General features: G+C 46.9%; 1 protein-coding gene across 2 annotated transcripts in view; it reads right to left on the bottom strand.

Moving 5' to 3' along the window:
* Window positions 1-24,701, bottom strand: part of ANO3 (anoctamin 3) — a 680,216-nt gene extending 655,515 nt beyond the window's left edge. For both annotated transcript variants that reach the window (XM_075325490.1, XM_075325493.1), the window contains exon 1: window positions 24,450-24,701. In XM_075325490.1, the coding sequence (XP_075181605.1) occupies window positions 24,450-24,495 (46 nt within the window). In that variant the 5' untranslated portion in view covers window positions 24,496-24,701. The remainder of the gene's footprint in view (window positions 1-24,449) is intronic.
* Window positions 24,702-25,416: the final 715 nt, after the last annotated feature.

Here is a 25,416-nt window from a genome sequence, read left to right as displayed (position 1 = left end):
TCTTATGCTTAACAGAGTTCTTTCTCTAATGTAGCATGTAACACCTTATGGTTAGTGATGTCTTTCTCTAGCTAATGTCGCGGGCGGAGATGCCGTGCTCGCTACGCTCGGGTCCGTGGCTGCTGCTGCTGCTCGGTGGCTCGAGCAGTGGGCCGGACCCGGGGACTCGAGCAGCGCTCCTCGCCCATGAGTGAAAAGGGAGTGGTTTGTTTTGGGAGATAATTCGTGACGCCACCCACGGGTCGTGGTCATGATGGGCACCACTGCTGCTGGTGACGGGAATCCCGGGAGCGATGGTCGGGAGCAGTTAGGATGTTGTCCCCTCCGTGGGTAGGGGTTGGTGATCCCGGGGCTCGGTGGTGTAGTGGGGAGGCTGGATGACTGGGGTGCAGGGTTGCAGGGGCAGCGCGGCGCGGTGCCGGATGGCACTGTGGTACTCACTCAGACACAGATGCACAGAGTCTCTGGTAAACCAAATGGCTGGATGGACGGGTCCCGCAGCCGGCTGCAGTGTTTGTGCTCTCCCCGGACAGGGTAATGGTGGCTGTCTTTCCCTGCACCTTGTTAGATTGCTCTGACTCCTGTGGTTGCCCACCGGTAGTGCGCTCCCCGGCGTATAGGTACCAGAGGAGCCAGTTTTGCCCGCAGGCGCTGGCCCTTGGATCTCTAGCCTATAGCCGTGGCTGTGTATCCTCACGGTGTGGACTGTTGCCTTCTGTCGGGTCTTGGTTGTTAGGAAACCCCTGGGGTCCCGGTCACTTTCGGATTTAACCGTTGTCGGCGGCTCCAAGCCTAGTCGGGGTCCGATGGCCCTGCCTTTGTGCTTAGCTTCACTCAACTCCCCGGTTCGGTACTGGCGGACCACCGCCCGACACCGGTCCTATGGTTCCACAGAGATCCACTAACTCCTGCAGACGACCACCACCGTCTGCCAACCTTGCTGTTTGTGTCTGGGCCCCTACCCAGACACCGACAGTTTCTGACCTCTCACTTTCAACTCCAAACTTAATCTGTCACTTTTCCCGCCTCCAGGCCTGTGAACTCCTTGGTGGGTGGGGCCAACTGCCTGGCTCCGCCCCACCTGGTGTGGACATCAGACCCTGGAGGGAGGCAACAAGGGTTTTTGTCTGACTGGTGTGAACTATCCAGGGGAGGGGGTGTGTGTGTTGTTATGTCTGACTTCCTGGCTAGTCCAGGGCGTCATATTCCCCCTTGGTGAAATGCAGACCATCCGCGGGCTGCCCGTCCATCACCAGTTTTATTTTTCTGAAAAATATAAACATAAACAACTGTACGCATATTTCAAATCTTCCCTTACGGGAGGCATGGTGCTTCAACGTTACAAGCATTAATAAAAACATTTTTATTACTAAAGGATGGGTTCATGTACTTCTGCTCCCCCACCCAAGCAACCTACACCTTGATGCTGCCCCTAAGAAATGGGCAGCACCCCTTTACCGCAGTCCTGGTCCAGGTTACCCGAGCAGGAACGGGCACGGTGTCTCGCACCCGGCTGTCATTTCAGGGGACCCCACATCCAGGGGGACCCCTGACCCCCGGAGGGTGGCCACCGGTCCTGGTGGTGGCCAGACCCCAGCCTACTCTACTGTGGGTCCTTCCTCCAATCTGCCTCTCCGGAGGCGGCAACGGAATACAGCCAACAACTTATATACAAGGCCACAAGTTCGTGGTTGGCCTGCAAGTTCTCGACCTTGTTCATGAGCAGTTTCTCATGTGGGCTGTTTTGAAGTAAACATACTGATGGTCCCAACGGGGACAACTCTCTCCTTCCACGGACGGTAATCAGGTAAGTCTTCAGATTAATTAGCATTCTTTCAAACAAAAAGTGCTGAGGGTCCCAACGGGGACAACTGTAGTGCAACGGTGGACCGCTGCCATTATTTGAGGTCGCCCTCCTCATATGCCTCCTCTAGCTCCACATCCGGATGGCACAGTGGGGGAGGGGACTGGGACCACATCTGGACACCGTGGCCTTCCCTCTGCTTCACATCTATGGCAAACCAACCCCTCTCCCCGCAATGTCGGGTGTAGGTCACTAGGTCACCCTGTTGTAGGTCGCGACCAGGATGACCCGTTGGTAAGTGGGAGTTCACATCACGGTGGGCCACAAATATCTCAGCCTCCAGGCCCGGTTCGTAGACGAAGCCGTATCCCCGCTGAGGATCAAACCGTCTCACCTGGGCCCCGTACACCGAGCCCCGCACCCAAAAGGTGGCGTTGCGGAGATTGTCTTTCTCTTTTATGACGCGTGCCAGCACTTCGGCCCTCTGCTGCTCTCTGGCGGCAATTTCACGGCCCAGCGGGCTCGGCTCCTTGTCCCAGTAGGGGGCGTTTGCGTGCCCCTGCGCGTGGGTCGGGTCCCGCTGGACCTCCCCCACACCGGCCATGACCGGTACTCTTTTTGGGGGTCCTGTGGTGACGCGGCCTGGGCTGCTGCTTTGCAGCGGCGACCTAGCGCAGCCTCAGCCAAGGCATGGAGTTTTGAGACAGCAGGCCTCACCTACTGGGCCTTTTGGTTCTCGGCTTCCACCTCTCCTGTAGCTGGACGGACTGCTGGAGCCGGGACGGTCTCGGGTGCGGCCACTTCCAGGGCCGACGGCTTCTTGTCGCAGACGGGCACCTCCCGCGGGATCTTCCATGGCAGCGGGAGGGGTGCGGGCCATTCACGAGTAGCGCCTACAGCCTGGTCCTCCAGGGCGGACGGGCTGAACTCCACTACTGATGTCGGGGGCAGCAGGCCTAGTGGCGGGGCAGCAACAGCCGGTGCGGATGGCGGGGGAGGCAGCAGGGTGAACGGACGCAGACCGGGCCCCTCAGCCGCAGCGACCGGTCTTTCAGGGACACAGGGGCGTGGGTCGCTTACCCGCTCTTCCAGCACTGTCTCCACCTCGCGTCTCTGCACGGCCGCCGCCACCTCCTCCATTTCGGCCACCCACCGCTCAATTAGGAATCGGAACTGGGCCTGCAGGCGGCAGCACATTTGCGCGGTCCGGGCCTCCACCCACGCCGCTGTTCCTGGCCTGGGCTCTGGGATCTCAGCATTGCCGGACGGGACGGACATGTTAGCGCTTGTGCTTCCAGGAACCGGATATGTAGCAGAGTCCTGGCGTCCCTGCTCTTTATACCTTCGGTTACATGAGGCAGGCCTTCACCCATCCCCCCCTTGGTTCTTTCTAGCACTACCTTATTCTGGGGGCGGGGCCTCACTTTTGCGCCTTCCCTGCTCGGGGAAGACGCTCGAGCGGGAAATCTTCGCGCCAAAGATGGCGGAACTTCAAATTTTTCGGCCAGACGCCGCCGGCGGGGACTGCAAGGTGCACTTCTACCGGTAGGTAGATTGGTTCTATCCTGTTCGTGACGCCAAGTTGTCGCGGGCGGAGGGGCCGCGCTCGCTACGCTCGGGTCCGCGGCTGCTGCTCGGTGGCTCGAGCGGAGGGCCGGACCCGGGGACTCGAGCAGCGCTCCTCACCCACGAGTGAAAAGGGGGTAGTTTGTTTTAAGAGATAGTTCGTGACGCCAACCAAGGGTCGTGGTGATGATGGGCACCACCTCTGCTGGTGACGGGGATCCCGGGAGCGATGGTCGGGAGCAGCTAGGATGTTGTCCCCTCCGTGGGTAGGGGTTGGTGATCCCGGGGCCCGGTGGTGTAGCGGGTAGGTTGGATGGCTGAGGTGCAGGGCTGCAGGGGCAGCACGGCGCGGTGCCGGATGGCACTGTGGTACTCATTCAGACACAGATGCACAGAGTCTTTGGTAAACCAAACGGCTGGATGGATGGGTCCCGCTGCCGGCTGCAGTGTTTGTGCTCTCCCCAGACAGGGTGATGGTGGCTGTCTTTCCCTGCACTTTGTTAGATTGTTCTGACTCCTGTGGTTGCCCACCGGTAGTCCGCTCCCCGGCGTATAGGTACCGGAGGAGCCCGTTTTGCCCTCAGGCGCTGGCCCTTGGATCTCTAGCCTATGGCGGTGGCTGTGTATCCTCACGGTGTGGACTGTTGCCTTCTGTCGGGTCTTGGTTGTTGGGAAACCCCTGGGGTCCCAGTCACTTTCGGATTTAACCGTTGTCGGCGGCTCCAAGCCTAGTCGGGGTCCGATGGCCCTGCCTTTGTGCTTAGCTTCACTCCACTCCCCGGTTCGGTACTGGCGGGCCACCGCACGACCCTGGTCCTGCGGTTCCACAGAGATCCACTAACACCTGCAGATGGCCACCACCGTCTGCCAACCTTGCTGTTTGTGTCTGGGCCCCTACCCAGACACCAACAGTTTCTGACCTCTCACTTTCAACTCCAAACTTAATCTGTCACTTTTCCCGCCTCCAGGCCTGTGAACTCCTCGGTGGGTGGGGCCAACTGCATGGCTCCGCCCCACCTGGTGTGGACATCAGACCCTGGAGGGAGGCAACAAGGGTTTTTGTCTGACTGGTGTGAACTATCCAGGGGAGGGGGTGTGTGTGTTGTTATGTCTGTGACTACTTGGCTAGTCCAGGGCGTCACACTAACATGTAGAGTGAAAGCTCTTATGGTCAGCGTAATACTCTCTCTCTCTCTTTCCTGTAGAACATAAGCATTTATGATCAGTAGGGATCGGTCTATCACTCTCCCCACCATGTATTTTCCTAGCAATTATAAGCTTTCCAGTACTGAGATTCATACAAATTTATTCACCGAAAAAAATTTGGGGGAAAAATTTGGCAAAGTCAGTGAATTCAAATTTTAAATGATCCGCTAATTTCTAAGATGCACTACAATCCTTTCTACACTGCCTTACAGAAACACTTGTGGCATGTGCAGCCCTATGCAGATCATTATGGTATCAAAATGTTAATTAATAAGAGTTGATGTTTCAAGATCCATTTATTTAAGAATTTCTTTTTATGTGAAAAACAATAATTTAGCTAGAACCATCAGGCATGATTTTTAGTACCTTCTCCAAGTGTGGAAACCCTCACTTCAAATACGTGTCAAAGAAGGAACAGAAGACAATGGGATTGTGGGGAGAGATAAGGCAAGGAAGAGATTTTGCTTCTTTCTCCTAAATTGTATACTTGGAATGAATATTGACAGTTGGTTTTTCTAGTTTAAGAGCAGAAACATGACTTTTCCAATTTCTTATCCTAAAGCAAGACACAAAGACTGCGTGACATTGGATGTAAAAGGCCAAAGCAGCCCCATTTGTTAACAACAGTCAGTAACATATCATTCATAAACAAGGTAATAACTCCATAAAACATACCCACCAGCAAAGGAGGAGGGTAAGTGAAGAGTCCCGATGTGCATGATTGCAACCCCAGCTCCACCATGTGCCCTCAGCCGCACCACACTGGTTCAAGGACACCCAGCCAAGTGTTGCCCAACCAATGTCCCGCTGGGATCCAGCCCAGCAGGGACCCACGTTAACCCACATTAACATGTCCCACTATGACGCAACACAACAGGGATCCACCTTAACCAAGTATTCCATTGCACGACCAGGGGTAACCCGTTCCTGCACTGGGTTCTTCTTCCGCTCTTTGTGCAATCCACCGACTTCAAATACCCCCCTCCTTTCTGCCGACTGCTGCAACAAAGTCAATCCTTTTCGCCTGTCCGAGTCGACCTCCAGAAGTCCCAAAAAATAGGGTGGAATGATTCCAGATGCCTGCTGGCACCGAATGCCCACCCCACCCCACATCCCTGCCCTATATATTCTCACTATAACTGACCTCCCCCTGACCAATCCCATGGCCCCACAACCCCTATAACTCCGCCTCAAAATTTTCCCGCACAAAATGCATTACACCTTAACCCTTTGCTATCTGTCAGGCCTAGCGTTCCTTCTTAGTCATGTTGCCCTCCCTTGAGCCCCTTTTGGGCAGGCAATCCAGGCTGTCTCTATCTGTATAGTCATTTAAAAGAATGGATCTATTAATAAATTTTGTTATTTTTTTTAGATGGGCGGCTGGAAGAAAGTTAGTTATTTTTTTTCCTACTGGTCTTGGAACATTTATATTTTAAAACTGCAATAAAGAAATAATACCTAAAGAAATAGCAAAAATCTCAAATTACAAATTTGTCTTATCTTCTAATTTTCTTCCCTGCAAATATCGACCATGTGATCATCAATGATTGATTCTCAAGTGGCAGAAGTTAGTTGTGCACCAGTAATGCTGCCCCATAACAAGCCATGTAAGGCTGTAGAGCTGAGCAGCGATGCCACCCACCAGCTATTGTATGCTCATTTAATGTTCTCTGCTGTCAGAGGATTATTGGACTCATGTCGAGGATTATGTTGTGCACACATAAGAGGTTTAATGTGTTTTTGTTCCATAACAAAATTACAATGGAATTTTTGCCAATGAGCACTGGAACTGCTTGGAAAATACTGGCAGCGGGCACAAATCAGAGCCTGGCATGATCCAAAGATATACTTAGTGCCATGTTAAATGTTGTGGGATGCAATGTTGAAATTACGGTTTCCTATACAACACAATTCTGGCCTAGAGAGCTTTGTAAAAATGGAATTACAATAATGTGGTGAGTTGTATACAAGCCAGGCTTTATTTTGCTCTTTTACATAAGTTTACAGTATATTTAGTATTTTTGGCACCTGAGATACATTACTTGTGGTGTAACTGCCAAACGTCTGCATCATTACTCCGCACACCCCGGTGGCATTGCCCTTTTGTAATAACATTTGAAGTTTCTTTCGCTTGATATGGACTGCTCAATCAAAAAGTTCTCTTGCAACTATATTTTATTTTCTTTGTTCCATAGCATACTACTATAGAAAGTGATACGTTTTCCCTTGAGTTACACCTTATGCAGGATATTACATAATCAGTTGGCAGTGTATGACACCAGTGGGAGAACCACTGTGTTATTACCCAATCCAGACCTTCATTTGGTAAAGCACTATCCATAAAGAGTGCATGAAATGTTCTAAGTTTCACTGGGAAAATATATTTTGCATTTATTATTGGTTATCTTCCTTTTTTTACCTCCTTGAGGTGTCGGTCCTTATTGAGGTTCACAGTCTGGAAGCTTGTGGAAGGTTAGCTGTCCAGCTCCTTTCACAGGGTGTTGGTGCTGTGTGGTGGCTATGTGATGCCCTGGCCTATCAAGTCATCACAGGGTATTGTGCAATCTGCCCTTCTGCACAGTATCCACCTCCTCCTTGGTTACGAGTCCCTGGTGACTCGCCCACTACAGGGCCTTAGGTGACTCGGTGTCAGGCCGGACCAGTCCAGGGTAGTCAGCGGTGGCGGGGCCCGACTCCGTGACCCTGGTGGAGTCAATTAATATGACGGCTGTGGGGGTGGTGATTATAAAGTTTATGATAATATTTATGACACCACCTGTGGATTGCGGCTATGGAGCCGCCGCTGCTGAATAGGGCCTCCGGGGCCGATGTGATGGCAGCTGGGATGGTTCTGCTCCCCACAGGTGGAGCAGTACCCCGGGGCAACCGTTGGTGCTTATGAAAGTCTATGCAATGGTGGTGCAGTGTAGAATAAAAGGGAGGCAACACCAGAGTTTCAGTTTCAAGGTCTTTTACCCACTGTTCCTGGGGCCAGGTGTCGACAAACCAGATGCCCAATGGTATGCTGGGATCCACTGTCAGGGACCTCCGCCGATCCCGGTAATTCTTAGGGTTAATACCGGTGCACCACCTTTATGTCTCTTTCCTCGACTGAGTTCACAGCCTTGACTTTGATAGATGAATTTGTCTCGACCCCTACCATAGAATCTGGTCAAGGGGGCTTGCCTGACTGGAATCTTGCCCTCTTCCCAGGGGATCTACGGCAGGTTGTGGCCCTGGGCGCTTGCAACCACCCTGGGCCTCGGTGTCACTTTATGAGGAAATGTCTTTCTTCCCTCTGTCTGGGGACCGAACCCCGAATGCAGCCAGATCCCTCCACCCGATCTTCTAGTGGAACAGGCCACGAGCTAATAAGCCCTTCCGTGGCACTGGAATCCTTTCTTCTCTGTCTGTGGTGTCACCTGTACCTAGCCGGGCCCCAGGATCTCCACCAGGAAACTTCTCTCTCAGTCACTTTCTCTCCACTCTCCTGAGGTAACTACCTCCCTCTCCTTCTCCCTCTCCCTCCCGACTCTCACTGAACTTGAACTTCCTGTTTCTACTCTCCCTTTCAGTTGGCTCTTCCCACTTTCCTTGTTGCTAGGCCCCACCCTATGGGAGAAGAGATGGGTCTTACGGCCCCCCTGAATACAGCATGGGGGTAGCTGCCACTATCTCCGATCCCAAAATATGCCTGACAATAGGTGTAGGGTGAATTTGCCTGTGAACCGGTATGTACCCTTGTCCTTTCCTAGGATGGGACATCACACCTCTGGCTGAGGTGCAATGTCTCTGTGGTGACGGAAGCCTCAGGGGCACCACACTGGCCTTTGGTGTTGCTAAGAACAGGCTACTAAAATCCTAGGAACACTCTGCACCACACCCACCAGACACACCAGTGGCTGACTTGAAGGGAATAGGGTCGCCAACTTGGGGGGTTGGTAAGGGGAGGTCAGGAGTGTCAGGAGCAGAACAGTGTAGTGTTGGAGGTGAAAGTGAGAGGAGGTCAGGAGCTGGGCTCCTTGGTTACTAGGTGGCAGACGTTGGTCTGGGCCTGGTAGGAGCTGGACCCCGGTCGCAGGGGGATCATGACAAGGGGCACGGTCTGTCGAGGAGGACAGCCGGCGGCCTTGTGCCATCACCGGGCAGGGGCCAGGGCACGACGGGGTACGTGGGCCCTAGGTCGAGAAGGAGCTTCAAGCGTCTTGACAATTTACCAAACGAGGATGGAGCCTTCAAGAACCGTTCTCCACCCGCTTCAAAATTGGGGTACTAGCGCAACGAGAGGGATAGGACTTTCCCACTATGTAGTCCAGAAAATCCCAAGCGTGAACCCTGAGAGCAAGCTCACCCAGTTAGCCATACTGGTAAGTGGGACCCATTAGTTCTAAGCTGGAGGGACGATTTAGAGAAAGGTGCCACGGAAAAGGCCACAGGCTAACAAGCAACACCATCGGGCATGGGATCCAGGCATGCTCCCTCCCTGCTGCAGCGGTACTACGAACTTTTGTTTACCACGGTTGTCGGCGTCAGCATTATTGGACTGAGTGAGTACTAAAACGATCCCTGACCATCCCAACGGCACCTCCCTGCAACAAACGCCAAGTCCCGGGGCATCCCCCCTACCTGTGGAGGGGTTAAACATCTTGCTGCAGATACCATACCATCACCACCGGGTACTTCCCATTGCAGCGGTGGTACTACACCTTACCACGCACCACGGGTAGCATCATGAACTGTTCTTACAAGCCTTTGTAAATATCCCCCCTTTTATTCAGAGTCGCCGCGCGACCCCGACCCCCGGGTCCATAGACCCCTCGAGCCACCGCGGATCCGGATCCGAGCAGCAGCATAAGGCTGCTGACGCAGGGGCGGTACAACTATTGTTGCGGTGGTTTTGCATCTGTGGGGTGGTGTGGCCTGGAGTCATGGGGACTCTGCCCTACAACATGGGTGCGGTGAGGCACCAGGTCACCTGCCCTGCTGGTGCACTTTCACTGTGGCGGTGGTTGGCACACAGTTGCCCACCTTTTAAGGCATAAATAAGAGGGGGATCCACTCAGGTTCGCTGTGACATGGCAGTGGGCTTCTTACCGTCTGATCAGAATATTAAACTAAGAACCACATGTTAAGGTATATACATTTTTGTCTAGCAGCATTAGATCAACTGATGATATTTGGATGTGTGGTCAACGTCTTTTTCCTTAGCTATTGCATTGGTCCTTATTAATTGTTGCAGCTGCTATTTGTCCAGGTCTGAATTACAAAGTTCTCTACCATTATGTAAGCATCTTTCAACCTTCTGGCCTCCTTTCACACCATATCCAGTTATTCCTGTCCTGGTAATCCTGTCCTGGTAATTGGTTACAATGTTTCTTTGAGATTACAGAGGAATTTTGAGTGGTTTCTTGCTGTTTTCAATTTTTATAAAGTATAGTGCTCATGGTGCGAGCAAAGCGTCAGTGGATCCTCTGGACCAAGGCACCGATCATTGGCCCTGAGAAGTATACCTCAACAGCTACTGAGTCTTCACTAAAGCAACTGTTGGTGGAAATAGGCTAGTGCTGGTAGGTAGCCAACAAGGGCAACCCCAGGGGATCCCGGTACCTCGGCAGCTGGCGCTAGAGGTATGGACACAAATAGTCTTTGATAGTAAGAGCAGCAGCAGCCAGTATCATAGGTTCGGCCGTAATGGTGGACATAGCAGCAGTGGCCGGACTGGATTGTTGCCACTAAGGGAGTTACAATAAGCAACTAAAATTGTTTTAATTTATTAACTGAAAAGCCAGATCATGAAAATGGCTGCATGTTTCATTGTTATAATGGTATGTATGTTGCATCACTTGTACAGTATATATCCAAAGATTTTTTCCAAATTGTTAACTAGGTTATGCACTTCTGTTATAAGCAGTATGCCATATTTTCCTGGATAGCTCTTTACTAGAAAATATCGACATAATTACAGATTGAAATGAGGTTTATTGTACTAACAGAAAATGTGCAATTTGTATTTAAATTAAATTTGACAGGTGCATAAGTATGGGCACCCTTATCAATTTCTTGTTTTGAACACTCCTAACTACTTTTTACTGACTTACTAAAGCACTAAATTGGTTTTGTAACCTCACTGAGCTTTGAACTTCATAGGCAGGTGTATCCAATCATGAGAAAAGGTATTTAAGGTGGCCACTTGCAAGTTGTTCTCCTATCTGAATATCCTATTAAGAGTAGCATCATGGGCTCCTCAAAATAACTCTCAAATGATTTGAAAACAAAGATTATTCAACATAGTTGTTCAGGGGAAGGATACAAAAAATTGTCTCAGAGATTTAAACTGTCAGTTTCCACTGTAAGGAACATAGTAAGGAAATGGAAGAACACAGGTACAGTGCTTGTTAAGCCCAGAAGTGGCAGGCCAAGAAAAATATCAGAAAGGCAGAGAAGAAGAATGGTGAGAACAGTCAAGGACAATCCACAGACCACCTACAAAGACCTGCAGCATCATCTTGCTGCAGATGGTGTCACTGTGCATCGGTCAACAATACAGCGCACGTTGCACAAGGAGAAGCTATATGGGAGAGTGATGCAAAATAAGCAGTTTCTGCAAGCACGCCACAAACAGTCGCCTGAGGTATGCAAAAGCACATTTGGACAAGCCAGTTACATTTTGGAAGAAGGTCCTGTGGACTGATGAAGCAAAGATTGAGTTGTTTGGTCATACAAAAAGGCGTTATGGATGGAGGCAAAAAAGCACGGCATTCCAAGAAAAGCACTTGCTACCCACAGTAAAATTTGGTGGAGGTTCCATCTTGCTTTGGGGCTGTGTGGCCAATGCCGGCACCGGGAATCTTGTTAAAGTTGAGGGTCACATGGATTCAACTCCGTATCAGCAGATTCTTGACAATAATGTGCAAGAATCAGTGACGAAGTTGAAGTTACGCAGGGGATGGATATTTCAGCAAGACAACGATCCAAAACACCGCTCCAAATCTACTCAGGCATTCATGCAGGGGAACAATTACAATGTTCTGGAATGTCCATCCCAGTCCCCAGACCTGAATATCATTGAAAATCTGTGGGATGATTTGAAGCGTGCTGTCCATGCTCGGCGACCATCAAACTTAACTGAACTGGAATTGTTTTGTAAACAGGAATGGTCAAAAATACCTTCATCCAGGATCCAGGAACTTATTAAAAGCTACAGAAAGCGACTAGAGGCTGTGATTTTTGCAAAAGGAGGATCTACAAAATATTAATGTCTCTTTTATGTTGAGGTGCCATACTTATGCACCTGTCAAATTTAGTTTAAATGCGGATTGCACATTTTCTGTTAGTACAATAAACCTCATTTAAATCCAGAAATATTACTCAGTCCATCAGTTATTAGATATATGAAACTGAAATAGCTGTTGCAAAAACCCAAATTGTTAAAGAAAAAAGGTTAACATTAATAGGGGTGCCCAAACTTTTTCATATGACTGTATATTCATGCATATAAGTATAGATAAGTTCTCAACAGTTTGTGATAATCCAATAATATAGTTTACAAATAAAGAGTCACAGTGAAGTAATTAGTGCCATCTAAGTGTTAAAAAGCAACTAGAATTAAAAAAAAAACAAAAAACAAAAGAGGAAAGTATTTACCAAGGTTGAAACTGACAACTTGCTAACTGTAGAAGTTACATGCTACATCTCATTCATCTGACACTTCACAAGATACTCATTGCTTTCATAAAACTTATTGTCCATATGCACCATCATGTGCTCATATTTATTATGTATAGAGCACGTGAAGATTAGAAAATGGATTTTAATCAATTAACATTGATCAAATTGGTCACATTTGATGAGCAGCTCCCCGCCATTATAAAAATAATGAGTACTGCCAAAATCCAAAGAGTACCAATTCTGTACTCCTGTGATAAAAATTACCGCCTATGCTTTGACACTGTTAGTGCTTAAAGAGTTATTCTCAAGTTGTGTCTTGAGTAGCATACAGCTCTCCAGTCTGCTTACTTCCTTGTTGTGAGGTGGCCATTCCACTTTGAGTGACAGTTCTGATTCAGTAACTTCATCCTACTGTTAAGTGTAGGCAATTCTAACACAGTAACTGCCTGTTAGTGTTTATTCTGCAATCTAAAGTGTTATTACTGTATTTGAATATCGAAATTACAAGCACTTTCAACAAATCAACAGGGATTAAGAGAATTTTTCTAGAAAATGCCAATATTAGGGAGTGACGGATTGTATTTTTGCAGGACTAATAGCAGCTTGGTCAGGAGCTTAGATTGAGGGGGATTGAGGTGAGCAGCTAACTACTAAATAGAAATCAACAGCCTGGCATAACAGGAGTTGACTGGAATTTAACTAATGTCATCCTCGGCCATGCTCTGGTGGTTGATCTTCTTGGAAACAAGCTGAAAACTATGTAAAATAAAAGTTCTTACAACATGAAATTCAAAGCAGAGAGCAAAAGCAAGTCAACAGCAAATATGCTTAGTTTCATGCTTTTCAAAAAAGTAAAGCAATTAAATATCATGAAAACACCCCTTTAACCCTGTCATAGGGACACTATGTGGATTAAAATTACTATTCACATTAATAATCACAGATATGTGTGTATATCTAATATATAAAGCTGAATGTGTGTATGTGTGTGTGTATGTCCGGGATTGGTATCTGCACCGTCGCAGCTACAGCCACAAAATTTTGCACACTCACACTTCTGGACCCAGAGAGCATCATAGGCTATGTTTTGAGGGGAAATTTTAACCCAGCTCTTTACAGTTATTCACCAAAAACCTGCCTCCATTAAAGTGAATGGAGCTGGGAGCCACAGTGCAGCCAGAACTTCAGAAGAATGTGCAGCCACGCCCTTATATGGAATGTTGGCGTGTCACAATGCAGCCAGGGAAAGAGACAGACACAGACAGGGAAAGAGGCAGACACAGACAGGGTAAGAAACAGACATAGACAGGGTAAGAGACAGACACAAAGAGACAGACACAGACAAAGAGACAGACTGACAGGGAAAGAGACAGACAGGGAAAGAGACGGAAAGAGAGACAGGTTAAGAGACAGACACAGACAGGTAAAGAGACAGACAAAGAGACAGAGACAGACACAGGGAAACAGACAGACAGGCAAAGAGAGGGAAAGAGGCAGACAGGGAAAGAGACAGATAGATAGACAGACCCGGAAAGAGATTGCGACAGACGGAGAAAGAGACAGAAACAGTCAGAGACAGACAGACAGACAGACAAAGATAGAGAGAGAGAGACAGGGAAAGAGACAGACAGACAAAGATATAGAGAGAGACAAAAAGATATATACAGAGGGGGAGACAGACAGAGAATGGGAGAGAAACAGAGACATTTACTATCCCGGACGCTAATATATTCTATTTATATATTCCATCCCGGGAATGTTAATACATTCTATTTTGTTAACAGCAGTTATTAACCCGGGCGAAGGCGGGTAGTACAGCTAGTCTAATATATAAAGCAGAATGTGTGTATGTATGTGTGTATTTGTGTATGTCTGGGATTGGCATCTGCACCGTCGCAGTTACAGCCACAAAATTTTCCACACTCACACTTCTGGACCCCGAGAGCGTCATAGGCTATGTTTTGAGTGGAAATTTTAACCCCGCGCTTTACAGTTATTTGCCAAAAAACCTGCCTCCATTAAAGTGAATGGAGCTGGGAGCCACAGTGCAGCCAGAACTTCAGAAGAATGCGCAGCCATGCCCTTATATGGAGTGTTGGCGTGTCACAATGCAGCCAGGTAAAGAGACAGACACAGACAGGGAAAGAGGCAGACACAGACAGGGTAAGAAACAGACAGACAGGGTAAGAGACAGACACAAAGAGATAGACACAGACAAAGACAGACAGGGAAAGAGAGAGAAAGAGAGAGACAGGTTAAGAGACAGACAAAGAGACAGAGACAGACACAGGGAAAGAGACAGACAGGGAAAGAGAGGGAAAGAGACAGACAGGGAAAGAGACAGAAAGGGAAAGTGACAGAAAGGGAAAGAGATAGAGAGAGAGACAGAGAAATATATACAGAGGGGGAGACAGACATTATAATTACATTGTGCCAAAGAGTATATACCATACAGTTGCTAAGGTGGGGCCCTGGACATGGGATACTCACCACACTTGGGGATATGAACACACACACAAAATGCACCACACACTACCACGTACTTGAACACATATACCACCCTCAGCACACATTTCACACATACACCATCCTCGCCACATAATCGCCCTAAAACACACACAAGTCTGGTATTATCCTTCAAAAATAAAAATCTGATTAATAAGCAGCCAAACTACAAGAACAACAAATGTACCACATAGGAAATACGGCAGCTGTCAGTCACATGACCTGTCTATTTTGTGTATGTGTGAGCTAATATATATTGTCAGGGGGAGGGCTTTCTGTTGCCTGGAGATTTATCAGGCTGCCAATAGCAACCAATCACAGCTTAGCTTCTATTTTGCTACAGTTAATTAATCTGAGCTCTGATTGGTTAATATAGGCAACAATTTAATAATTACATTTCTATCTATTTGTTTTGTGGTTTTTGTTTGCAGAATACATCATTGTTAATACATTCTATTTTGTTAACAGCAGTTATTAACCCAGGCGAAGCCGGATAGTACAGCTATATATATATATATATATATATATATATATATATATATATATATGTATATATATAGATATATACACACAGATTTGGTAACTTTAAAAAATATAACTGTTGCTCCTAGCAGACTCATTTTTTAAGTACTGAAGTTTAAGGTCCTTATAATGTGACCCACATCTGATTTTTAGGACCATGAAAGCTGTTAGAATACTCTTTTATGCTCTACATTTAAACCCATTCAATCTAAACATGTTCACTATTTACAATGCATTTCAGACACTGTCTGAGAATGAATGTTCTGAACCCTATCCTTCATCTAACTTTATAGATAAAAGTGTCATGCCAGGAGGTCTTCTGACCATGGAGACAAGAATCTTAGGCTCATCATACGTTCTTCTGTGAATGCTGCACATAGTTGGCATAAATACGCATATCATCATATAACGGTCCAACGAATAGCTGTAAAATGTCCATGTACAGAGCATTGTCACATTTTCATGAAACATTACTGGGCCTGCAATTAATGCACCAAACGTTGATTTTTGCATCATAAAGCTGCTTATAGTATAGATCATGGGATTTTTCTGTGTTACCAGAACCTACTGATTATCAAATTAACACATTGGTTTAGATGAAGCCACGCTTCATCTCACATGATGCATTACAACTGGCCCAGATAATCGTATCCTGTAGCCACATGCTTCTCTTTATCCCCCTCATTTAGCTCTTGCACAACTGACACTGATGTATGGCTTCAAGTTAAAGTATTTCAGAACACAATGTTTAGTTCTGCTAAAAAAATTTCATTGTTTCATTGCTCTTCTCAAAACAATCCACTGGATGTCTGAAAAAACTATGAGTGTCCAAGTGTGGTTATTTTTTTCTTTCAACATCAGCTTCAGATCCTGTTTTACGCTACTTTGGCCATTAAACCATGTATTCTGCTTTATACTGAAACAGAAAGAACCACAAATTGACCAGAAAAACTGACCAATGTTTATGTCACACAGAGGTTTTTACAAGCATTGCCGACTATCATGGTGGCGGTGGGATCTGTTCAGTCTACTGATTCTGATACTCCGCCTGATCACTTCACTGAGGTCTGTAATCAGCGCGGGCCAACAGATTAGTAGTTCATTGGCAGGTTAGCAAGAGTTAATATCTGCTGGTCGGCGTGTGAGTCATCTTTGATCACATGTTGTGGGGGAGCCAATTGCATCTGCTGCCCTCCTATTTATGCTGGCTGGACATCTTCATTAGTACCAGCTATAGTTTATCTTAGCTGGTCTGTTGAGGTGTTGTGATCCAGATTAACTGGTGGTTGTAGTACTTGTTGCTGTGTACGGTTGTCGAGCTAACCCTTGTTGTCTTTTTGTCACTACCTTCCTGCTCTTGTTTTTTTCCTGTGTCTCATTATTAGTTTCTATGTGTTTGCAGTGTGTCAGGGGTTTGGTTGTCACCTGTCTATCTTATTCTGTGTTTCCATCTCTCCTGCCCCTTCACTACTTGGTGGGAGAGGAGAATCACATCAGTTCTTGGCAGGAGCTTAGCGAGACATAGAACTCAGGCATCTCCACCATTAGGGGTAAACCTGAATTTAGGGATAGCATGGGGACCCCTAGCGTGAGGGACAACATATTATCCCTTGTCTTTTGGTGTTCTACAGTCACGTTGTGACAATTTATTTAACTTGGCCACTAGTACAATTGATTGTGAAATCAAATATGACACCTTGAACACACACACCACCCTATATTCCTCCACAAGTACCATTCAACTGACAGGAAAAGAATATGATGAGCCTTATTCAGTTCCCAAATCTGTCCGGTGAAGTAAAAGCTGAGCTCTGGGTGATTAGCTATGGGCAACAAAGACAGTTTTACTGTAAGACATATTTGATTTATGGCCTGATATCCTGTACAAAACACATAACGGAAAAAAAGTTCTGTCTCTTTTTGTGGCCAGTCCTGTGTTAGCATTGACAAATGATGTGCAACCCTTGAAGATGCAGAGTTCTTACAGACATTACTAGAACAAGCGTGCAGCAGAGCGTGAGCAACTGAGCGGCTTCTACAATGTCCCATATTCTGTAGCAACACAGAATACAACAACATATGGTATCATCAGATATTTTAGCACAGAGGCGGACATGTCACCGTATGACAATAGATTCTTTATGTTATTCCACATACACAGTCGGAATATAGCTTGTGAGTCATGAAAATGTCTTGTGTTTTACCATCACTGCTTTTTTTCCCCTTCTCTAATGTTCCACATGAGAAACCCACAAAGATGTAGTCAAGTTTCATTCCGACTCCTTGGATTCTGCACATATTGTCTCCTCATTATAGATTTCATGCATAAAATAGCATTGTCCCAATGAAGAGTCAATATGTGATTGATGACTTTGTCTCTGCGTCATGTTCCCTTGAATAAGAATGTAAAGTGATCATGGTCAGACGTGTACAATAAAGACACATTCTTCAAAGGAGATTATACCATAGAATAGATAATCATAGAAAGGGTATTTGGATCTTTGCAACCTTTTTTGTGCATCAATCCCTTAAAAAAATACTGTTGTTGTTGGTTTATTCCAAAAGTATGTTCGCTGGGGACCTGACTCCAATCGATATTGGCTTTGCAGAGCTCTCTTAAACGTTGCAGAGGTGCTCATGCTGCACTCTTGGGCTGTGTGTCCACGGGAGACTAAGGGTGGCTTTACATGCTGCGATATCCGGCCCGATATCGCTAGCATGCGACCCACCCCCATCGTTTGTGCGAAACGGGCATATTGCTGCCCGCCGCGCACAAAATCTGGCACCCCCGTCACACGGACTTACCTGCATAGCAACGTCGCTGTGACCGGCGTACCGCCTCCTTTCTAAGGGGACGGTTCGTTCGGCGTCACAGCGACTTCACTAAGCGGCCGCCCAATGAAAGTGATGGGGCGGAGATGAGCGGGACGTAACATCCCGCCCACCTCCTTCCTTCCGCATTGTGGCCGGAGGCAGGTAAGGAGATGTTCCTCGTTCCTGCGGCGTCACACGTAGCGATGCGTGCTGCCGCAGGAACGAGGAACAACTTCGCCCCTGCGACAGCAGCGATAACTGGCAGCGGACCCCCATGTCAACGAGGAGCGATTTTGGACGTTATTGCAACGATCCAAAATCGCTCCTAGGAGTCACACGCTATGACATCGCTACAGCGGCCAGATGTGCGTCACAAAATCCGTGACCCCAACGAGATCGCTGTAGCGAAATCGTAGCGTGTAAAGCCCGCTTAAACCTGTGAATTTTTCTGCGGAAAATCTGCGGATTTTCGGGATTTTCCAAATAAATCCGCAGGTTTCAGCAAGTACAGACACTCCCCATGTTATCCTATGGGACATGGGGAGTGCTGTGTCCATACTGCAGATATGTGCGGCTACGGAATATGCTGCTGATGTCCCGCAGCCACACGTAATTGCATGTCAATTATTTCTGCGGAATTACCTTTGGAAATCCCGGCCCTCCACTATGGAGATAGAGGCCGGGATTTCCGCAGGTAAGCTGAATGAATGTCCGCAGGTTTACCGCAGCTATTTTTCTGTACTACTGCAGCTATGGATAGCTGCGGATTCCGGGGAGCAGCTGCGGACACCTGCAGACATACCTGCGGATATATCCGCAGGTACAAACTCCCGTGGGCACACAGCCTTGGTCTACAATCAATGGCTCTGCCAGAAGAATCTGAACGCTTAGCTTGGCTTCCTCCCGTAGTTTCATAGACAATGAATGTAGTAGAGAGTTGAGCATGTGCATCTCTGCTCTATACGAGACGGAGCTCTGCCGAGCCTGGCTCCCAGGTTCCAAAGTAACGTTCTTAGGATCACTAGATGTCAGAGTGATCAGTAAATTATATACTATTCTCTGGTTAGGGGATAATTTACTATTTTAGGAATGAGCCTTTTAAAAGTTGTCCTACCATATTGTGTGCAGCCCCTATGTAGGCTCTCAGGAAAGACATGATTAGTGACTGCAGTAAGGTCTGTGCATTGCATCCATCGCCTGTCATTCCCGTTGTGATGCTTCTCTGTTCTTCTTGCTCTAGCAATGGCGCATAGACATGGACATGTGATCACTGCTGGAGAAAGCGCTATGTATGACTGTTTCCAATACACTCAGAGAAGTACTGAAGGGAAGGTGTTCATATTAGACCTACATACTGCTACAATCAGATGGGCCTCTTCTCAGGATCGGTTAAATGGCAGGATCATCCCATTAAGCTGATAATTATATAGATGCCATATTTTATAGCCAAAATACATCAGACATTCAGTATTATGGCTTGGTCACATAGTGGGTTTGTTTTACTTTAACTCTTGGTTCTGGTTTATGTTAACTCTTCACTTCCATTTACGAGTGCCTCTTACATCTCTCTAAGACCTTGGGCTTGGTGGGGTGGGCAGAGTTCTGACAGTGTGGCACCAATATAAAGAAAATACTTTGAGAGTCTTACATGTAGTAAAATGGGAACTCGGGGAGTTTCTGACTTCTACAAGAAAACGTATTTCGCCTGGGTCTAATACCCTACAAGTGCTAGCTCAATCCCTCTGCCAGAAAATCAGATGCTTGGGGACACTTTTCTTCACCGACGCATAGGCCTCACTAGCCACAGTTTACAAGCACTATTCCTCTGCATATGGCTGGTGATAATGTCACACTAGGTACGGAGAAGTACAAAGCGAACGGCAAGAAGGAAGGGAAACCCTGGGTCTAGGGAAGGGAAGATGGTGATGCCTGACCATGACTACCGCTGGTCCCTGGGTTCCATCTCCTCCCTAGATAGGTTCCGCACTTATGCGCCAAGCCAGATACCTGACCCTAGGTATCCCTAGTGCTGGGCCCTAAATAGGGAAGGGGTGGGATGAGCTCTTCATAAATCCCACTAAGCACTAAAGAAGACACAAGGAGGACAGAGAGGGGGAGAATTGATGAACAACTTATCTACAGATGACTCAGATAGAAGTTCAGCAATAATACACAGATGAGTACAAGCCACCTGCGTGCAATCAGAGCTTGAATGAAATGAATATCACCAGCACATGTCCAGGAAGATGGGAGTATTTCAGCACATGGAGAATACTGATAATCTGCAGATGGGTGGAAGGAGGGCTCCTTTGGGTCCAAAAGGGGAAGAGATGAAAACCCAGCTGTCTATTACAATGAATAGTAACAGAGGAACAATAGAAAGTCAGGGAGCATCTTGCGCAGCTAAACACTGACCTCCTGTTGCCAGAAACCACATAACTGTCTATGACCTGCGACACACCTGTGAAACCTGCATTTGCTTTTCGTAATGTATTTGATAGTTCAAGATTTGACACATATCTGGATTTTTATTAATAAATGATGTACTCTGAAAGTAATATCTTAATATGAGGAATTAACTGTTAAAGGGCTTTTCTGGTCTATTATTAAAATTTTCAGTAGCGAGTCATCCTGATAAAAGAAGAAAAGATGCTACCACTCACATCCTGTTGAGTCCTCCAACAGACCGAAAGTGATGACAATCCTAACCACCAGTCTCCAGACCAAGCAGCTAAACAGTGGCCACAGTGGTCAGGTGACGGGTGGTTTTAACCGGAGAGTAGGAGCGGGTGCTTCTATGATAACTGTAGCTTCTTTCCTTCTGTTATTACCATGGCTTGTCACTCTGAAGACAAATTCTGAGTTTACTAACACTATTTTCTAAGCTTAGCTGACAGTTCGGTTACAGAAGCTGCAGTGTGTGGGAAACTGCTGGATTTCTAACACTGCCAATTATTATTCCACTGTAGTAAGCTGCGGTGTCTATCCTACACAGGGACTGATAGCACATGTATATAACATGAAACCTGTCATAGCTAGACGTTCTTACACCAGGGACAAACATTCAGTATGCTGCACCAGCACTAAATGTAAGCATATTGACGAGGACAGAGATACTTCATGGCACCCTGGCAGAAACTAGAACCAGGGCACGTCTCACCTAAGAACCAATAACTGAGAGAACATGGTCTGGTTCCTGGTCAGTAGGGATGAGTATTGATATACAATATATATGAACTCAAGGATCTAGGACTTTCCTATGCCTCTTTGTACCAAAAAGACCTTTCATGTACAAGAAAAAGTCTTAGATCTTAGAGTTCAGTTCCTGAAAAATAGAAGGAAAAACAAAAGTGGTATATTATATTATATATATATTTACACCTACATATGTCGCGGGCGGGGAGGGAGCCGTCACTGCTGCGCTCTCGCTGGCGCTCGGGTCCGGCGCTGCTGCTGCTCGGTGGCTCGAGCGGTGGGCCGGATCCGGGGACTCGAGCGGCGCTCCTCGCCCGTGAGTGAAAGGGGTGGTTTGGTTTGGGGATTTCGTCCGTGACGCCACCCACGGTTTGTGGTGAGGTTGGGGCACCACCGCTGCTGGTGACGGGGATCCCAGGAGCGATGGCAGGGAGCAGCTGGGATGTTGTTTCCCCCTCCGTGGGCAGGGGTTGGCTGTCCCAGGGCCCAATAAGGTGTGACGGGGAGATACGGTTGGTGAGGTGCAGGGTCGCGGGGGCAGCGCGGTGCCGGATGGCATGGTGGTACTCACTCAGCCAAGAACAGATGCAGAGTCTCTGGTAAAACAAACGGCTGGATGGACGGGTCCCGCAGCCGGCTGCTGTGGTTTCTCTCGGACGGTTGGTGGTGGCTGCCTTTCCCTGCACCTTTTGTGTACCTTCGGTCCCGATGGCTTCCCACCGGTAACCCGCTCCCCAGCGTGGATATATGCCGGAGGAGCCCTTTTGCCCGCAGGCTCTGGCCCTGGGAATTCTAGCTGTGGCGGTAGCTGTATTTCCCTGTTGCTGTTTGGACAATTGCCTTCAATCGGGTCTTGGCTGTTTGGAAACCCCTGGGGTTCCGGTCACTAACGGATTTGACCTGTTTAACGGTGACTCCAAGCCTGGTCGGGGTCCGCAGGCCCTGCCGGTTTGTGCTGGCTTCTCTTCGCTCCCCGGTTCGGTACCGGTGGGCCACCGCCCGTCCCCGGTCCTACGGTTCCGCGTCGATCTGCCTCTCCTGCAGACGGCCACCACCGTCTGCCAACCTTGCTCTCGGTGCCCGGGCCACGTACCCGAACACGGTCAGTCTGCTCCTCTACTACCACTTCACTCCTCTCTCTTTCACCTCTCTAACTCAACTGACTTCCTTTCCCGCCTCCAGGACTGTGAACTCCTCAGTGGGTGGGGCCAACCGCCTGTCTCCACCCCACCTGGTGTGGACATCAGCCCCTGGAGGGAGGCAACAAGGATTTGTGTCTGACTGATGTGCCTATCTCGGGGTGTGGGGTGTGTTGTTGCAGTACCTGTGACGACCTGGCTAGTCCAGGGCGCCACACATACACACACACACACACACACACACACACACACACACGCAACACTCGTTTGTGCTCTGTGCTCTCACTTTTCTTGAGCTGGACTCTAAAGGCCACTTTACACGCTGCGACATCGCTAGCGATCGCACCCGCCCCCGTCGTGCGTGCGACACGGGGAAACCCCTACCCGTGGTGTACAATATCGCTAGTACGCGTCACACATACTTACCTTCCTAACAACGTCGCTGTGGCCGGCGAACAAACTCTTTTTTAAGGTGGAGGTTCATGCGGCATCACAGCGAGGTTACACAGCGGGCCACCAATAGAAGTGAAGGGGCGGAGAGCAGCCGAATTAACATCACTCCCACCTCGTTGCCAGAGGACGCAGAAACGCTGTTGTTCGTTGTTCCCGGGGTGTCACACGTAGCGATGTGTGCTGCTTCAGGAACGACGAACAACCTGCGTCCAAAATGAGCAACAATATTTAGGAAAGGAACGACGTGTCAACAATCAACGATTTTTGCCGTTTTTTGGTTAGCAGTCGCTCGTAGGTGTCACACGCAACGACGTCGCTAACAATGCCAGATGTGCGTCACGAATTCTGTGACCCCAACGATATCTTGTTAGCGATGTCGTTGCGTGTAAAGCAGCCTTATGATATAAGACTTTTTCTTTGCACACAAAAGACCCTTTGCTCACTAACACAGATTTAGACAAATTTTTAAACAACATTTGAGAGAAAAAGGCCTTTTGTGTACATAGAAAAAGTCTTGGAACTTTGAATTCAGCTCATCAAAACTGTGAGCAAAAGCAAGTGTTGAGTTTATATTTTCATATATATATATTTTTTCTTTCTTTTTTTGTACATCTGATTGGACATCATGCCCAAGCTACTTATATGAATTCTGTAGTTTCTATGGTTTTATGGCAATCAGGTGCCAATTTCACCGATAATTGTCTATCATCTTTCTGATAATTAAGTTATGGAAGTCCAAAAACCTCCAGGGTGAGGGATACATTCTGAAAACTCTTATTGGGCACAAAGAGAACTGGCTACAATTTTTAGTAGTATTTTTGCAACTACTTCTCTTTAACAAAAATAAATAATAATATTAATAATAATAATACAATACTTCTTATTACCAGCACAGGTTACAGTAGCAGACTTTGTTTTAACATTTTTGATGAGATTAGGTTAAAATATGATGATGATGATGATGATGATGATGATGATGATTATGATTATGATTGTTATTATTAATAAGTTTTACAATCTACTTATTGTAAGACAGGTAATAATTACAGTAAAATTATTTTCATCATCATCATGATAAGATATACTAAAGCACTATAATTTACAACAATAAAACTACACTGCATTTTTATAATTATTATTATTGCTATTACTTTTTATTGTATTTTTGTAATATTCTATAATGTAAGTATGGTAAACCTACAGCCAGACGCATAGACTCACAAGGACACCTACACATTAGAAACTACTAGCGAGTACATATACTCTTGGGAGTTTCGTATTGGATTAACCCCTGAAAAGCTAAGATTGGAAGGCCCTGACGGGGTTAAGTACACCTTGCACACCCGGCAGGGACAGCACAGGGAGCCGGGCTGCAGAACTTTCAATGCAGTAAGTTTTAATTTGCAGAATAATGTCATTGCACAAGTTTGAGTGAATCCTGCAGAAGAGGAGGAGGAGGATGGATTCCCACACATCTGCATTACACTGGCTTCCCTGCAATTAACAGCATCAGGAGCACATGCTGCACAAGGACATGCAGAGCTCACACCATAGGGGAAAAGGAAAATCCCACTGACCTTTCTGCTGCTTAAAGCATTGTATAGAGCCGGAGTGATGAACCATCTTCCTACTGGATGCTGAACAGCGTTTACGAGAAGGAACCAGGCTGATATTACATGGGAAATAGAGTGAAATGGATCCGCACTTCTAGAATCCCGGGGCTCGGAGGGAGCTGGATACGGAATACGACACCTGCTTTAGCTGAACACTTAGCCTGAAAGACTGTGCTCCCCTATGTTGTCATAGTAACCATGGAGGGAGGTCCGGCTATAGACTCCCCTTAGCGGTTGCTTGAAGGATAATTCACAGCATAGCTCTTTTTTTCCCCACCGCATGCTGCAGTATGTCATTCCACAACATTACATATCTGGCTCTGACAAAGGCTGAACTTGATGCCCATGTGCTCCCGGTAACGTACAGAAACATGAAAAACACCAACATACAAGTATAACGCAAGAAGAGTCCATTGTCAGCTAGATCAATGGCCAGTGTTATGTGTATAAAGACGTCATCAATATACAGTTAGAATCCTGTAAGGTGATGTCTAATAAAACAGGCAATATTACAGGTCCTAGTTCCAGATGTGGTTGGAAATGTGTGGTATTTTTAGGATAAAATACTCCGCAATTTGGTAATAAATTAACCTAATTTATTTTAAATTAAAATCATTTTTCTGTACAATGAAGTTAGACAAATTCTCGCAATATTTTTTCATTTGAGAGCCTCACAATAATCAATATCTTTTCTGGAATAAATTCTTGTTTATATCCCACTTTTAGATTAATCCTAGAATTATTTTTTTCATTTACAGTGCAGTGCTATTTTCAAATTAGATCGTTTTATTCAGAAGACATTTTTTTTTTTATTTAAAGAATAAGATGGCACTTTCTTGATGAAAAAAAAATGTTACAGAATCCAAACAAGTGCATAAGCCATTCAGTCTACTTTATGCCTTCAGTGTAAGCTGATAGAGACCCCAATGAT

This window comes from Anomaloglossus baeobatrachus, chromosome 10 (assembly GCF_048569485.1).
Source record: "Anomaloglossus baeobatrachus isolate aAnoBae1 chromosome 10, aAnoBae1.hap1, whole genome shotgun sequence".
In the NCBI taxonomy this organism is placed as follows: Eukaryota; Metazoa; Chordata; class Amphibia; order Anura; family Aromobatidae; genus Anomaloglossus; species Anomaloglossus baeobatrachus.
Note: the sequence above shows the minus strand (reverse complement) of the source record. Positions and strands in the feature narration are given on the sequence as shown.